The sequence below is a fragment of the Vulpes vulpes genome, chromosome 11, assembly GCF_048418805.1.
Source record: "Vulpes vulpes isolate BD-2025 chromosome 11, VulVul3, whole genome shotgun sequence".
In the NCBI taxonomy this organism is placed as follows: domain Eukaryota; kingdom Metazoa; phylum Chordata; class Mammalia; order Carnivora; family Canidae; genus Vulpes; species Vulpes vulpes.
Genome location: NC_132790.1, coordinates 100,031,743 through 100,049,874, shown reverse-complemented (window position 1 = coordinate 100,049,874; position 18,132 = coordinate 100,031,743). Strand labels below are relative to the sequence as shown.

General features: G+C 45.9%; 1 protein-coding gene across 1 annotated transcript in view; it reads left to right on the top strand.

Moving 5' to 3' along the window:
* Window positions 1-18,132, top strand: part of PLCH1 (phospholipase C eta 1) — a 200,123-nt gene that overhangs the window by 16,945 nt on the left and 165,046 nt on the right. The window contains exon 3 of the mRNA XM_072727221.1: window positions 15,559-15,674. Within this exon, the coding sequence (XP_072583322.1) occupies window positions 15,596-15,674 (79 nt within the window). The 5' untranslated portion in view covers window positions 15,559-15,595. The remainder of the gene's footprint in view (window positions 1-15,558; window positions 15,675-18,132) is intronic.

Sequence of the window (18,132 nt, the reverse complement as noted above, 5' to 3'; positions counted from 1 at the left end):
AGATGAAAATTTGTTTTTTTTTTTTTTTTTAATTTTATTTATTTATGATAGGCACACAGTGAGAGAGAGAGAAGCAGAGACACAGGCAGAGGGAGAAGCAGGCTCCATGCACCGGGAGCCCGACGTGGGATTCGATCCCGGGTCTCCAGGATCACGCCCTGGGCCAAAGGCAGGCGCTAAACCGCTGCGCCACCCAGGGATCCCACAAGATGAAAATTTGATTTTGAGTTCCTACGGGCGGGGGTGGGGGGGGGAGTTCCTACAGGGCAACTGGCTGGCTTAGTCTGTAAAGCATGAAGCTCTTAATCTCAGGGTTGTGAGTTCAAGCTCCATGCTGGGCATGGGGCCTACTTTAAAAAAATAAAAAAGTTCCTACATTGGAAGTGTCCCTGCACAAAAGCCAATTTCCACCTGTGTTTTGGAGGAATCTATTTTTGTCTTAGACCTCAGAGAATCCCCATCAATATAATTTGAATGAAAATAAGGATTGCATAGTAAAAAAAAAAAAAAAAAAAAAGACTAAACAAGGTGTAAGCTGCGAATAAGAAACTGTAAAGGTGAACCAACCTGATTTGAAAAAGAACCACACAGAGCTTGAAAAAATACAGAGTAATTGAAAATCAGAACTCAGTGAATGGATTGATTTAACAACAGATTAATCCAAGCCAAAATAAGGAAATAGTTAACTGAATGATCCATCTGAAAAAAATTTCAGTGGCAACACAGAGAGGCAAAGACATGAAAACCTTGAAAGAGAGATTAATCGTTGTGGAAGTTGGAGAATTCAGATCCAACTTAACTTTATAGTTTCAGGAAGACAAGAGAGAAAATGAGAGTAAGCCACATTTAAAGAGATAATGCTGAGAATTTTCAAGGACCAAGAAAAAACATCATGAAGTCCTATGAATCCCTATCATGAGTAAAAAGACATCCACACGTAGATAAAAATATTATTAAATCGTACAACACAGAAGGTACAGAAAAATTAAAGTCAGGAAGGAGAGGCAGTTTATCTTTAAAGACGTGATAAATTATCCTGATAGTGCCACAACAGAAGATAGAAGAGACTAAAATATTATCTTTCTTGTACTGACAGAGATAACTGTCAGCTTAGAATTTTATTTTCATTAAATACATCTTTAAAAAATGAGAGCAGAGATTTGCAGACTTCACAAAAATTGAGAGTTTGTTCTAGCGGATTGTCACTAAAAGGGTACACTTCAGGGAGAGGAAAATGGTTCCCAGATGGAAGCAAAAAAGTAATGGAGAGAAAAGAAAGGGAAAAATTTCTAAGTTAAAGCACATACTGACTGGGTAAAAGATAACAGTGTCTTCAGGGGGAATTAGATAAGTGACAAGTTGGAGAAGCAAAAGGAGTTAATAGCTTAAAGAGTTCCTGCATGGTTTGGGAGGGAGTTAAAGATACTGGTTACATCTAGATTTTGGTTAGAAAGTGTGTTTTAAAATTTCTGAAGCAACCACTAAAAATGACTGAACGACTTTCTAGCTAATGGGGAAAATTAAAATGAGGAAACTAATTCTCGAAATTAAAAAAAGCTGAGAAAAGAAATATAGAATAAGACAGATAATTTGCAAGTACAAAAAAAAATATAGAAATAAACCTAGCAGTAATTCTAAGTTGAAGGAACCAAAGATTGTTACACTGGATGAAAAATGAATTCAGCTATTTGCTGTTTATAGAAGATATGTCTGAAACATAAGGATACAGAGAAGTTAAAAGTGGAAGACTAGAGAAAGCTAAATGGATGATTAAAAACCAAAAGAAAAAAAAAACAAAAGAAAGCTTGTGGTATTGACATTGGGCAAAACAGACTTTAAATTCTGAGAAAAGCATTTTTAGAAACGAAAATGGTCATATTGGTTAAAACATTTCAACTCATCAGAATGATGAATCCTTAAAAATTTTATTTTAGTTCAGTATAGACGGCATGCTGTGTTAAGTTTCAGGTGTAAAATATAGGGATTCAACAAATCCATATGTTAGTGCTATCATGGTAAGTGTACTCTTCATCCCTGGCACCCATCGCCCCCTCCCCCCACCTCCCCTTTAGTAACCATCAGTTTGTTCTAGTTAAGAGTCTTTCTTGGTTTGTCTCTTTTTTCCCCCCTTTGTTTCCGAAATTCCACATATGAGTGAAATCCTATATTTGTCTTTCTCTGACTTACTCCATTTAGCACAAAATGATAAACTTGTATGCTCAATATAAACCAAAATTTGAGAAGACTTAACGAGAAACCTATACAGTTGACCCTTGAACAACACAAGTTCCAACTACACAGGTCCAGGTCCACTATACACGGATTATTTTTTTCAAGAAGTGCAGTATTGTAGATATATTTTCTCTTATGATTTTATTAATATTTTGTCTTCTCTAGCTTTATTGTAAGAACACAGTATATAATATGTATAACATACAAAATATATATTGACTTTTTATGTCATCCATAAGGCTGCTGGTGAGCAGCAGACTGTTTTTGGGGAGTCATAAGTTCTATGTAGATTTTCAAGTGTGTGGGGTGTTGACATCCCTAATTCCCCATATTATTTGGGGGTCAACTGTATTACTAGTGAGATTTTAATATATTTCCTTGGTACTTGATAAAGTGGGGAAAAGCTCGGTGACCATATACAAGATTTGAGCAGTATACTTTGAATAAGTTTGAGCTGTAGACATAAAGACCGCTGTATCTCAAAACTGCAGAATGTGCATTTTTTTTTTCCCCAAACGCACACAGAACATGTATAAAAAGTGACTTCAAACTTTGGTACCAGGCAAGTTTTAACAATTATGAAATAATTGGTATCGTGCAGGCCAGATCTGTGACCACAATGCAATTAAGCTAGAAACGGATAAAAATGTAATTATGAATAATCATAGAAATACTTCAAAATGACCTTTGCAGCAAAGAAGAAATGGTAGTGGAAATCAAAGTATTTTAAACTGGAAGATAAGGAGAATACTATGAGTCAAAATTTGGAGTTGGGTAAGCAGCTAAAGCATGTATAAATGCTTACGTTAGAAAGCCTGAAGATGAGCTAGCTAACTGTTGAAGTTGGAAGATTCAAAAAAGGCGCAGGATAGACACAAAGAAGATAGAATAATAGTAATAATTTCATGGTATTCATTAGGATCAATAATGACAAATTTTGGCTCTTTGTAAAAGCTAGTAATGTTGATAAACATATGGTGAGGTTGACTTAAATAGAACAGTACAAATAATAGTAGGAATGGAAAAGCAGATGTTTTAGATACTAAAAAGACTATTATGAACTAATTTATGCTAAAATATTTGAAAACTTAGAGGAAATTAATCACTAGACAAATATAACCTACCAAAACTAAATTTGAAAAAAAATAGAAAAGCTAAATAATCCTAGAATTTCTAAGTAAAATAAACCAGTAGCCAAATATTTCTCTTTAAAGGAAGGTCTAGGGGCGCCTGGGTGGCTCAGTGGTTGAGCATCTGCCTCCGGCTCAGGCTGTGAGCCTGGAGTCCCGGGATCGAGTCCCACATCGGGCTCTCTGCATGGAGTCTGCTTCTCCCTCTGCCTGTGTCTCTGCCTCTCTCTCTTGAGTCTCTCAGGAATAAACAAATAAAATCTTAAAAGGAAAAAAAATAAATAAAGGAGGGTCTAGGCTGACATGGATTTCTGAGCAAATTCTATGAAATGTTTATGAAAAAGTTAATTTCAAACTTACATAAATCCTTCTAACGGACTAGAATGCATCTCATAAAGCTGTAATAACCTCAATACAAAAATGAGAATAATATGAGAAGTGGAAATTATATAGGCCAAGTTTAGGAACATACATGTAAAAATCATAAACATGAGCAAGCAAAATCATCAATGTATGAAAAAGCCCATACATTGTGAACAGATTGGATTCATCCTGGAATTGCTGGGTTGATTTGACATCAGAAAATTCACCATGTTTAACAGATTACTGGTGAAAGATCATATCGCATGCAGGGAAAGTATGTTAAAATGTTTAATGTGTAAAAAACTGTTTAAGAAATTGAAATAGAAGGGAGCTTTCTTAATATGATAAAATTTACAAATAACATACAACAAATGTCACTGTTAATGATGAAACATTGAAGTACTTTGTTTCTTATTAAGATCAGGATCCGTTATTATTATTTTTATTTTTCATTTGAAGGGAGGGTGCGAGGAGAGGGACAAGCTGACTTGGCTCAGAGTGTGCAGCCCAACTTGGGGCTTGATCCCATGACCCTGAGATCAGGACCTGAGCCAAAATCATAACTCGGAGACCTGACTGACTGACCCACCCAGGCACCCCAGGATCCCTTATTCTATGCAATATTGTTTTTCATAGTTGGTGTTTTATATCCTGTTTTTTTTCCCCCACACAGCGTTATATCATGAGCATTTTTCTACACTCATTTACAAAGTCTTTGCAAACATGATTGTTAACCATCTCCACGACTGTCCGTGCTAACCCAATAGTTGGATATTTAGAGTTCTGATTTTTCTGTGTCCTAAAAAATGACGCAGTGAACATTTTTTTATTTTATTTAAAAGATTTTATTTATTCATGAGAGACACAGAGAGAGGCAGAGACAGGCAGAGGGAGAAGCAGGCTCCATGCAGGGAGCCCGACATGGGACTCGATCCAGGGACTCTTGATCCAGGGACTCCAGGATCAGGCCCTGAACTGAAGGCAGATGCCTAACTGCTGAGCCACCCAGGGATCCCTGAACATTTTTTATGTATATGGTTTGGTCTGAATCTTTATTTATTTATTTTTCTGATGTGTTTCCAGAAGACTGATTACTCAACCAAAAGGTAGGGCCTCTGTCAAGTGCTGAATGCAGTATATTTAAACCAGTCTTCGGGGCACCTGGGTGACTCAGTGGGTTAAGCATCTGCCTTCCGCTCAGGCATGATCCTGGGGTCCTGGGATGGAGCCCCGGGTCGGGCCCACTGCTCCTTGGAGAGCCCGCATCTCCCTCCCTCTGCCTGCTGCTCCCCTTGCTTGTGCTCTCCCTCTCACTGTCAAGTAAATACAATCTTAAAAAATTCTTTTTAAAAATGAAAGAAATAAAAATAAACCAATCTTTTTAAATGAAGCACCCATGTGTCTTTGGAGGGTGGATTGTATCTCATTGCTCAACTAGCTCAGAGCACTTTCAGCTCCTGATCACAGTAAAGAAATAAAACACACCAGGAACTTAGGGTTTAGTGGTATCCCCTGAGAGCCTTAAAAAATGAACAAAGTACCCTTTTATTTCTTTCCCTTTGTGTACATAGCTGGGAGGGGGCTAGCTATGGAATTAGGCTGTTTGTAGAGCCCTTTAACAACCAGTTTGGCAGTGCTTGGAAACCTGGGGAAAGTGGGGGAGGGAGCCTGTGGCGAGGGGGCGGTGGGCGGGGGGTGTAGCAGCAGAGACAGGCAGTGGCCGGCCAGCTGAGAAGTGGAGAGGGGTCCCTCTGACCAGGGCCTGCCACGCCTCAGCCAGGTGGGGTTCTCAACTGCTTTATTTTAATATATTTTTTATTTTTTAAAAAGATATTATTTATTCATGAGAGACACAGAGAGAGGGGCAGAGGGAGAAGCAGGCTCCTCACAGGGAGCCCAGTGCGGGATTCGATCCCAGGACCCCAGGGTCAGGGTCACGCCCTGAGCTGAAGGCAGATGCTCGACCCCAGAGCCACCCGGGCGTCCCTCTGAACTGTTTGAAAAGCTGGCAGTCTGGGTCTGGTCCAGAGGAAGAGCTGCGGCCCTTCATTCCCCGTCCCTGCCCTGTGTAGTGGGGAAATGCAAAAGGAGCATCTTTCCTTGAAATCTTAGGTTTTTAACTGGGTTTGGTTTGAATTCTCAACTTGTAAGGATACAGAAATTCCCAAATGCATTGTTAAAGGCCATGGGGTACAGGATGCAGTTTGGGGAACTTTTTCCCCTATGCGTTCTTGGGTTTGTTTGTTTGTTTTTTTAAGATTTATTTGCTTTAGAGAGAATCCCAAGCAGACTCCCTGCTGAGCGCGGAGCCCTGCGTGGGGCCCTGGTGGGGCCCTGAGATCTCCACCTGAGCTGAAACCAAGAGTCAGACCCTTAACTGAGCTACCAAGGCACACCTAGGCCTTCTTGTTTCTAAGCACTTATTATTTTATGGATATTACTGTCAGAGCCTATTAATTATGGTTTTTATCGCTCAGTAAGGCTGAAAGAGAAAAAGGAAATCAGTACTTCTCCATATAACTTAAATGCTATACTACTAACGGGAATTAACTCGGCGCTCTCGCGGGGCTCGCTTAATTCATAATTAAAGACGAAGGGCTTGGTTTACCAGGGAAGGGCTGCCCATAATCCTTATTAGTAGAGTGTGCAATATTAAGGGTTGGAAGCTCTGAGAGAGAATCTCATTCACCCCTTTTTTTGTTGCACAGATGAGGCAGCTGAAGTGTAGGGGCGTGAAGAGGTTTATCTGACAGCTTAGTTGGGGGGTCGGACGGGTTTGCACCTCTTACCTCTTAACTAGTGAACTAGTTCTTTCTTTTCCAAGAGCACGATGAGTTTATGCATCATGTTTTAACGGTTTTCATAAACTGGGCCTTGGTGCTTCTGACCTCGGTCCAAGGGGCTCACCCAGATTTCATTGCAAAGAAACCCCCCACCACTTGCTAATCAGAGGATCGCACCTTACCCTGTTGCCTTGCAGCCTAGGCTCCTGGCTGGAGGGACAAGGTAGGCGGGCTTTCGAAGTTTCGAAGTTTCATTTGAGCCTCTCCTCTTGCCTCTTCTCCTTCATTGGCCCCTGGGGGAACTGGATTGAAGGGCTGGGCGGGGGGAGGGGGAGGCAGCAGCCCTGCCGGCTGGGAGGACGAACACAGCTGTGGGTCTTTCCATGGGGAAGCAGAGTGTCGGGGAGGCAGCGGTGCTGGACGGAGGAGAGCCTCGCACTGGAGGCCGTGGCTTTGGGGTCAGAAGACCTGGGTTTGTAAGCTCTTGTTTCCTATTTACCTCTTTGAACTCATGCTTAATAATCCATAACTCAGAGGGCTATTCCAAGTGCCAGGTTTTTTTTTTTTTTTTATTTTATTATTTTAAAAATATTTATTTACTTTAGAGAAGGAGAGAGTGGACAGTGCGCTGAGCACGGAGCCGGCTGTGGGGATCCGTCCCATGACCCTGAGATCATGACCTGAGCTGAAAGCAAGAGCTGGATGATTAACCGGCTGAGCCACCCGGCTGCCCTAATGAGTGTCCACTTTTTTAAAAAGGCGATGTATACATATTATGTAGACCATAAAGCGATTTGCAAATAATCTATCACTAAGAGAGAATGGGAGGAATGAGAGTGGGAGCGGTGGCAGCTCTTATGCAGAGGGGTTGCCAAAGGAGAAGGGGCTGTGGTGGTAGTGGTTGCAGTGGGTGAAGAGGTAGGGGTAGTAATCAGCATGTGGTAGGCAAATCCCTCTCCTTAACGGAGGAAAAAAAAGAAAAGCAACGACATGGATGAAGCTACAGAGTATAATACTAAGCGAAATAAGCCAGTGAGAGAAAGACAAATGCTATATGATTCCACTCCGATGTAGGACTTAAGAAATATGGGCAGCCCGGGTGGCCCAGCGGTTTAGCGCCGCCTTTGGCCTGGGGTGTGATCCTGGAGACCCGGGATCGAGTCCCGCATCAGGCTCCCTGCATGGAGCCTGCTTCTCCCTTTACCTCTCTCTCTCTCTCTCTCTCTGTGTCTCTGATAAATAAATAAAATCTAAAAAAAAAACAACTTAAGAAACAGATGATCAGAGAATAAAAGAGACAAACAAAAAACCCTACTCTTAGCTATTAAGAGAACCAACTGCTGGTACCAGAGGGGCTGGGTTGGGTGGGGAGATGAGTGAAACAGGTGATGGGGATGGAGAGTACACGTAACCTTGATGAGCACTGAGCAATACGTGGACTCGAAGCACTGCGTTATAGACCCATAACTAAATACTGCGTGTTAACTCTACTGGAATTTAAAGTCTAAAAATCATATACGTATGTGTTTGCCTATATATGTGTACATGCGCACCTCCACCCCACAAAGTACTTTTATTTATTTATTTATTTATTTATTGCATTCCTATACTTTATCTTTTTTTTAATAAATTTATTTTTTATTGGTGTTCAATTTGCCAACATACAGAATAACACCCAGTGCTCATCCTATCAAGTGCCCCCCTCAGTGCCCGTCACCCAGTCACCCCCACCCCCCGCCCACCTCCCCTTCCACCACCCCTAGTCGTACTTTTAAAGATTTTCCCATTTCCTCTGATTCCCTTAACTCTGATTTCCGCCTGTGAACTCGAAGAGTCCTCTGTCATTAAGGCATCCGAGTGACCTGAGTAGATCTGTAGCGTTTCATAAAATCCATGTTCAAGCAGCGATACAGGTTCGCCTCGCATTGGAAAGCCACTAAGGGAATGTGGAAGCTGAGGGAGAAGTTTCAGGTTTTGCTCTGCCTCATATACCCTCAAGGGGTGTGTGGGGAGTCCTTTTCTACCAGGACAAAGGCCTTGCACGGGGTATGTCTCTAAGGAAATCTTAAGAAAACACAGAATTGTATTTTGAAGCTCGGGACCCGTCAGAAAGAACTTGCCCAGGGTCACCCTGGGTCGGGGATGAAACTGGAATAACGTGCTTGCGGCTGCCAGGCGGGGTCTCTTTCCATTTTGCTTTGCCGACAGACTTCGCCAGTCAAGGCTCTTTGGTTGCAAGTGACAGAAAGCTCAACTCAACGTGGCCTGAACACAACTAAACAAAAAAGGGGACTATACTGTCTCGTTTAACTAAAAAAGGGCAGGGGTAGATCCAGCTTCAGGTGTGACCTAAATGGCATCAATAGGACTTAGAGTTTCTTTCCATTCCCCTGGGTGGGATCCAGTCTTACAAGACCCTCCAGGGACGGGATGGGTGCCAGGAACTTTAGGTTTCGAGGCCTCACAACTTCAAGTCCCACAGAAAAGTTTCTTCTTCGCAGCGGCCCAAGCAGAAGTCCATGCCTGGCTCTCCGTGGTCTGGAAAGGTGCGCACCTCCTGTCTCGGGCCTGGAGGATGCAGCTCCCACCTGACGGCCCTAAGCCACGTGGTCCCCCGAGTCAGGGGCTAAGCCCGACGCCAGCTAATCTATGGACATGGTGGGGTGTCCTGGAGGAGAGCTGGGGGGGGGCATGGCAGCCAGCAGATGCCGGCCGCCCTGGAGCTTTGTCTTAGGACACTTTAGTGAAGCAGTTGTTTGTGCGAAGGATTTCTTTTTCCCTTGTAGGTGCTAAAACCGTTTCTAAACATCTTTGCTTGTTACTGAATGTACTTCCTGCTTTTCTTACAGGCGTCGCCCTGGCATTTCTAATGTTTTCGCTGGTGGCGGTATCCTACAGCCGTAGCTTTCCAGCCACCCTATAGTTTGACATTGGCCATTTTAGTCATGAACCTACAGATAAAATGGCAAAAATAAACACACGTAGAGTGATTATAAAAGTGACTGATCATCCAACAAAACTTTGGAGCACTTAAACTTTGTGGATACTTATAATCCATCTGGCCTGTGACTCGCCTCTGCATGCGTACGTGGCTTCTTCCCATTTCTTACGGCTGCCTCCTATTTCTCGCTGAGTTTTTTGGCACATGGAGTCTTTGAGCAGAGTTGGTTACAATTTCTTTTTCAAATTATATTTATTTTACAGAAATATGTGGATATGGCTTGAGCATCACGATATATTAGTAAGTTACTAAATAAAAAGAAGTAGACTGCAAAATAGTAGGATCTGATTTGTGTTTTATTTTATTTTTTAAAGATTTTATTTATTTATTCATGAGAGAGAGAGAGAGGAAGTCAGAGACACAGGCAGAGGGAGAAGCAGGGTCCATGCAGGGAGCCCGACACAGAACTCGATTCTGGGTCTCCAGGATCACGCCCTGGGCTGAAGGCGGACTCTCACTCAACCCCTGAGCCACCCAGATGTCTGTGTGTTTGATTTTAATTTAATTAATTTATTTGAGAGGCAGAAAGAGAGAGCACAGGAGCAGGGGTCAGAGAGGGAGAGGGAGAAACAGGCTCCTTGCTGAGCAGAGAGTTTGATGTAGGGCTGGATCCCTAGGACCCTGGGATCATGACCTGAGCTGAAGGCGGACGCTTACCTGTCTGAGCCATCCAGGTGCCCCTGATTTGTGTTTTAAAAAAAGAAAATAGGCCACGGTGTCCATGGCAGTTGTCTCTGAGGGGGTGAGTGATATCACTATGTATGTTTTTTGAGCTTTTCTGTGTGTTTCAAGCTCTAAAAATGGATAAAAATAAATTGTTAAAGATACATGCATTTATATAGCATTTCCTATAACTTTACCATCCACTAAAAAAAAAAAAAATTATTGACCTTGCTTTGGAGGCAGAATCTGAAGCTAGTTTTAATAACAATGAGTTACTTCCCCATATAATGTTTCTTAGTCACTGTCATTAATTTTGTGAATCATTTCAAGGATTGGGGATCTATATGTTCTATAAGAACATGTATATTCCGTAGACCTGAGGTGGAGGGCAGTGAGCGTTTTATAAGTCCAAAAAGAAAATTGAATCAGGGGATCCTTGTGTGGCTTTGGGGGGTTTAGCGCCTGCCTTCGGCCCGGGGCGTGATCCTGGGGTCCTGGGATAGAGTCGCATGTCGGGCTCCCTGCATGGAGACTGCTTCTCCCTCTGCCTGTGTCTCTGCCTCTCTCTCTTTCTCTCTCTCTGTCTCTCATGAATGAATAAATAAAATCTTTTAAAAAAATTGAATCAATTTTTAAACATCTCTGCTTTTACTTGGATATTGGCCACACCACTTCAAATTGAGTACATGGTGCAATGGAAGCACATCTCTAATGTAATCTACATTAGTATTTTTTTGAAAAATCAATGAAAAGTATGTTCTAGTAGATATTTTCATGCATTGTGTTCACACAAATGGGACCATGAAGTACTCAAGGTATCCCTGCCTTGAGACTCCTGACGCCGGGTTTCCCACCAGCTTTATGTAAAGGATGCATTGCAAGGTATGCATCCTTTTGGGGCCTCGGATTTTTTTCTGGCTTCACCAGGACAAGTTTAGCTTAGGCGATTTCTGAGGTTCCTTTCAGTGACTTCCCCTTAGTGAGCACTGGGCCTTGGGATCACCTAAATCTGGTGGAAGCCAAGATTGAGTTTATCGCCCAACTCTCTCCCTGCCCCAGCCCTACTAATTCCATTAGTCTCCACCTCCATCATCTCTGAATTTTGAAATCATTTGCTCTGATTCTGGAGGCCAGAGAGAGCCCTTTCTTCCTTCGGTCTCCAATGGACAGGAATCCAGGAAATGGGGCATATAAGGGAGGCGCCACTGACGTTTTCTAAGGGCCTGCAGCGTGTGCAGGGCCGAGGGCTGGCACTGAGAGGCAGCGTACAGTCTTCCGTTGCCCTCCAGCAGCAAGCAGATGCCAGGAGAGAGAGGTAGGACGTGAAAGCAATGAAGCAAAGTAGGGAGGCGTACAGCCTGGAAGCCATAGGGCTCAATTACTTAATACCTTTGTGCTCTAGCTCAGCTGTTTACCACCTCTGAACCTCCTTTTCCTAAAACTACCCACCCAGAGGAGTTTCTTCAAGGAGTAGAGACAATATACATAAAGAGTGGTCTGGGGTGTGGCTTGGGAGCCAGGATTCTATGGCTTCCCAAGCGATTGGTTTTATTTATTTATTTTTATTTTTATTTATTATTATTTTTTAAGCATTTGGCTTTAATGTGTAGTCAAGGTTGAGACCCATGATGGTAAAGCCTTATCGCAGTTCCTGATACAGAGCAGATAATCAATAATTGAGATGTAGGATTATGGTAGTTCAGAGCATGAGACGGTTTTAGGTAAATTGGAGGGTGAGATCCTAGTGAAATTTCAGGAAGGTGGTAGCATTTTTTTTTTTTTTTAGGATTTTTTTTTTTTTTTAAGTAATCTCTACATCCAACATGGGGCTTGAACTCATGCCCCCAAGATCAAGAGTTGTATGCTTCACTGACTGAACCGGCCAGGCGCCCCAGGAAGGCAGTGGTATTTTAACCAGCTCTTAAAATTACAATTACAGCGTGAACAAAAAGATCTTGGAAGTTGGAAAGGTGGGTCCATCGAGGACCAGCGCTCAGGTGTCTCCGTATTACATACATCTGTGTGAGTTTGCATTTCTGTCCTCAAAGAGTCGAAGGTCTCAGTCCTCACTGAACGTATCCAAGGATGTCACCTGTGTTCATTATCTATTGCTTTGTAACAAATTAGCCCAAATCTTCGTGTCTGAGGCAACAATAGTTATTGTCTTTCATTGTTTCTGTGTGTCAGAAATATAGACGAGGTACAAAGAGGATGGCTTATCTCTTTCCCTCTGTATCCAGAGCTTCATCTAGAAGACGTGAAGACTGGGGATAGGATAGAATGGCCTATAGATTCATTCACTCACATGTCTCTGGTCGGTGTTGGGTGTTGGCTGAGGGCCTAGCTGGTGCTATCAGTTGGAACACTCGTATCCGGGCTTCCTTACATCAGGGTGAGTGTCCTGAGAGAGATAGGGAGCCAGACAGAAGCTGTATCCTTTGTATGATCTCGTTTTGGAAGACTCATAGCATCAATTACAACTGATTTTGTTAGAAATGAGCCACTGAGTCCAGCCCATATTCAAAGGAAGGAGAATTAGATTCCCCTTAGATTCCACCATTTGAAGGGTGGGAGGAATGTACAAGGATTTATAGGATCTATTTATTTATTTATTTATTTATTTATTTATTTATTTATTTAATATTTTATTTATTAATTCATGAGACACAGAGAGAGAGAGGCAGACACAGGCAGAGGGAGAAGCAGGCTCCATGCAGGGAGCCTGATGCGGGACTTGATCCCGAGTCCCCAGGATCACGCCCTGGGCTGAAGATGGCTAAACCTCTAAGCCACCAGGGCTGCCCTATAGGACATATTTATAACCCACCATAATCGGGCATCTGGGTGGCTCAGTCCGTTAAGCACATGACTCTGATTTCAGCTCAGCTCATGATTTCAGGGTCATGGGATTGAGCCCCGTGGTGGGCTCTGTGCTCAGTGGGGGAGTCTGCTGAAAATTCTCTCTCTTCCTCTCCCTCTGTCTGCCCTTCCCCTCTGCTTGCATGCACGCACCCTCTGTCACTCTCTCTCCTCTCTCTGTTTCTCAAATAAATAAATCTTAAAAAACCCCAAAACAAACCCACCATAGTATGGAATAGCCTAATTCCTTCTAGCCTGTCATGGCTAGAATCTTGGGTTTGGAATACGAAGGTGTGACTTCAAGTCCGGTTGCTACCCTTAGAGGAAGCCAAGTGAGAGTCAGGTATGTTCTTATGTTTTGCTCACGATACACGAATGCACATTATTCTTTCATCTTCTGATTCCACTAACCTTCCCTGGATTGAGAATGAAACAAGGGGGCAAAAGAAAGAACGACAAAGGTAAACAAACCGTAAGATCAAGTGAGCAAGGAAAAATGAGCGTGAATAGAAACAGGGTTCTCTTTTATCCCGTGTAACCCCAAATATTTTTAATATGAAAAATAAATACAATTTTATAGGCAATAGGTACTACCGATAAAACTGAAATTATTTCCAATTCATGCAGAAAGGTACTATTAAAAAAAATATAGATGTCTTTGAGGTGCCTGGCTGGCTCAGTCAGCTGAGCTGAGCGTCTGACTCTTGATTGCGGCTCAGGTCATGATCTCAGGGTGTAGGATCGAGGCCCGTGTCAGGCTCTGTGCTCAGTGAGAGTCTGCTTGAGATTCTCTGTCCCTATTCCTGCTTGTGCATGCACTCTCTCTTGAATAGATATTTTTAAAAAAACCACATAGATATTTTTAAAATTGCACGTATGTGTAGGTATTTTATATACATATTTACTTACATATATATATGTAAATGCACAGAAAAAGAACTGGAATGATACCCACCAAACAAAGGGGTCATTCTACGAGAGGGACATGAATGAGGGAAGAGGGATCTCTATTTATTTATTTATTTATTTATTTATTTATTTATTTATTTAAACTTTACATGGTTATTATTGTGTTTTATTTTTATTTATTTATTATTTATTTATTTACTTTATAAGAGGGGTGTTTAAATGTTTAAGGATTTTTGATGACTTTCAGTGATGACTTTAAAAAAAATTAATGAGCGCATACAACTACCTTACTCACATAACTAAAAATACTTTCTTAAGGAAGATCTGTGTGTAATACTCAGCACTGGGTAGGAGGGGATACTGTCTCCGGTAACCAGTTGCCTGCTGTCATCTCTTACAGCTGGACCCGTGGGTGATTTTAACTTGAGAGTATGGGACTCATCATTAGCCTGAGGGGGTGGGAGTGACAGCCTGACTTAGCCGGGTGGGGAGGAGGCAGAAGACCCGGGAGGTGAGGCATGGAGCCCGAAGAAAGGGGGGGTAGCTGGAGTCCGGGAGGATTGCCGTCGGAGGGGCTTCCGCGTGGGGCTTTGAGCCCAGGAGGAGCCCAGGCCAGAGCTTCAGGAGCCCTCACCAGTTGTTCCACTGATGAACAGACAAAGCTCCGAGCCGTAGTTTTTGTCACCAAGTGTCCGACTTCATCCTGGAGTATCTTTGCAAGACTCTAGATTGTTCCAGTAGGGCAGATAACGACTCGTTCCCCACCTGTGGGTCTTCCTCCCTGCCAGCCCTGCGTGGGGTTGCCCGGCCTTACTCTGTGGCCAGAAGAGAAGCTGGGATTCTGCAGAGTTGCCGTAGCCAGATCCTGTGAACGATGGGGCCCTGCTCAGGGTCACGCACCCAGCTCCTGGAGGGTCTCATCCATCAGCTCCGATCGCCGCCTCTCCAGCCCCTGCCCTGGCGTTGCGGTCCCCGGGGAGGGGCAAGCCGTGGCCAGGGCTGGGCGCCGCTGCTTACTCACCCTGCCCGAGACCCGTGACCGGTTCTACTCCCCCCGCGGGCTCCCTGTGGCCCACCTAGGCCTTGGCGGTCCTGAACGGCCAGTGCAGCGGGAAGAGGGAGGCGGGCGCCGGGACTGTGGCTGGCCTGGCCGTGGCTCCCTGGACACCGTCCCAGTTTCTGAGGCTCCTGGGGGCTGATGGCGGAGGCCGCCCGGGGGGTGCGGGGACAGAACTGGGGAACGGAGAATGAGGGTCTGCCCCAGATTCCTGAGACGTTCGGGCCTTGGCCGTTTGGGCCTGGCCGCCCGGGGGTGAGGCCTGGAGCGTGCAGACCAGGCCTGGAACGGACTCCCCGCCGGGAGGCCCCGGGGCAGCAGTGCCTGAGGCCCGAAGGCTGCCGTCCGTTGGCCAAAGCTACGGTTTTGGCGTCTGAAGTGACCTCCTGCCCCCCGGGGAGGCTTGTGGGACACTCCGGAGGCCCCGGGGCTTGAGGGCCGCGTGTGGACAGGTTGCGAGTGGCCCGTGTGCCCCGGAGCGCTGGGACACCGCAGCCCCGCGCCACCTGGGCTCAAGCGTGCGGCTGCCACCATCCTCACGTTTGTCGCGTTTCCCGACAGAGCTCGGCGTTGATGCTGTGCCGGAGGCGCCCCGACCATGAGCTCCTGGAACGCGGAGGGAAGGAGCCGCGTGCAGTACCGGCGGCATTTCCTGGTGGACAACAGCGTGTTCCACGGTGAGCGGCCTCTTGTGCCTCGGGGACCTGGGGGTCCTGTCCTGTCCCGCCTCCCGGTGTGGCCTCCCGTGTGGCCAGCGCTTCGGGCGCAGGCGGAGGGGCCGTCGGCGGGACCCCGGGCTTCGGGGACCTTGCTGGTGGCCAAGCTGCCCAAACGCGGCTGCCCCCTCCAGGGCCTCACGCGGGCTCAGCTCGGTGTCCCCGGGCCCGCTCGGGCCGGCCACCGTCCCCGCCGCCACGTGCTGGCCTAGTGGCCGGGCCAGGGCCGGGGGCCTCGGCCGTCCTGCTGTGCCCCGAGTGGCATTCAGGAGCCCGGGCTGTGCAGGGGCCCGGGGCGTCGGGGGCCTCTCCATCGGGCCGCGGGCTGCGTGGGGCCCAGGGGGAGCCCTGGCTCGGCGGGCCGCGTCCCCATCCTGCCAGCCGGGCCTGTGACCCTCCCCAGTTACTGTTGCCTCCCCAGTCGGTGACGGCGGTGACAGTCTCGCGCTTTACCACCGCTTTGCATCACGCTTAAGAGAAGCGCGGCCTTACCTGCCTTATGGAAGGGCCTCCGGGGTCACCACGTGTCTTTGTGTTCGTTCTCTGCGTCCGGCTCCCCGGCCCTCGGGCTTCACCAGGTGAGGGGCCCCTCACCTCCAGGTCCCTCCCCGGGACGGGAGCGGGGCCAGGTGACCGCCCGCGTGGACCCAGGTAACCCCGGCAAGGTCAGGGCCCAGGCCCGGCGTCTCCTCGCCAAGGGCGGCGGGGGCTGTGGCCCTCAGGGTGGCCAGAGCTGACGCCGGGCTCCTGCTCGCTGCCGCACCTGTCACGGAGGTGCCGTGTTTGTAATCAGGAGTAGGTGTGACGGCTGAGCAAACCCAGGCGTCAGAAGACGGGCTTTAGTTTTTTCGAGTCTTGCCTTGTGCCCGACGAGACAAAGTGCAGATTCAAAGGCCTCCACAGCCTCGTCCGGAGATCTCAAAAGCGACGACGACCTAAAGACCGTTTTCTATGCATTTTTTAGTCGTGTTGTCGCTTAGCAGGTTGCCGTCTCGGGCCGCGGCCTGGACGACCCCGGCGGCCTGCCTTCTCCGACACCATCGCGATGCCCATTATTTATCCTGTTTCGAGCAGAGGAAGCGGAGGCTCGGCGACGTCGTGAAGCGGGAGCTAAATTTCAACCTCTGATCTTTTTGAACCCCCAAACCCCATCGTTTCTCTTCTCCCAGTCTGCTCATCCCCATTGCAAGAGAGAAGCGGAGGCTAAGAGTTCTGGCACAGGCTGAAGTCCTGTCCAGCAGTATTTGCTCCGCTACTAACTAGCCAGGCTGTGGTCTGGAGCAACTGGTACCATCCTTTTTTAAATTAAAAAAAAAATTTTTTTTTTGAAGATTTTATTTATTTATTATTTATTTTATTCCTGAGAGACACAGAGAGAGAGGCAGAGACCCAGGCAGAGGGAGAAGCAGGCTCCATGCCGGGAGCCCGATGCGGGACTCGATCCCAGGACCCTGGGGTCACGCCCTGAGCCGAAGGCAGGCACCCAACTGCTGAGCCACCCGGGCGTCCCCAGTACCATCGTTCAAGAGCTCCGTTCTCTCCCTGTGAAGTGCACATGCCGGTCTTGATGATTTCGAGGTTGTCTCTAGTCCTAATACCTGAGATCCTACTGAAGCACTTCTGAGAGTTAAGATCCCGGTGTTCTGTGAGCTGCCTTTTCGCTGAACACGAGATACACAAGGGGGCAGTACAGCACCTAAAATATGGTTTGGTTGCTTGCATTTTTAGGACTCTTCTGGAAGGAATCAGAGATACCAGATCTTCCCAAGGTTAAAAGCACTAAAGCCCATTAGAATCGTGGTGTTATTCATTTACAAGAAAGCAAAAGCTTTACGGAGCTCAGGTAGCATCATGGATTTCTACGCCTAAGGATGGGTAATTCTGGAGAGAGTGAGGCCCCTACTCTTCCTCTTTACTTACCTTCGCAAACACGAATATCAAGACAGGAACCTGTTTGATTTAAGGGAGACTTGGGAGGCCAGGGGAGCTCTAGTGATAACATCTTTGTAGAGGATTTCAGAACGTGCCTGAGAGGAGAGCGAGGGCAGGACACCACGTTGAGTCAGAGATGTCAGGTATCTTCCGGAAGGGGACTTCTGGAATATGGGATGAGCATTTGGAGGCGTTTTGTCCACTAGCTTGGCTTCTCCTTGTCTATGTTGATAACTTTTCTTATATAACCAAATCAATCAAAACGAAGAAAATCTCTTCCATTATAAACAGGAAAAAAAAAACCCACCCCACTTCCTCTGCAAGATAATAGACTTAGACTACGTAGACTTTGCTGTGTAAATGGTGCTGGTCACTCTTTACATGTAGTTTTTTTTTTTTAAAGATTTTATTTATTTATTCATGAGAGACACAGAGAGAGAGAGACAGACAGAGAGAAGCAGGCTCCATGCAGGGAGCCCCGCGCGGG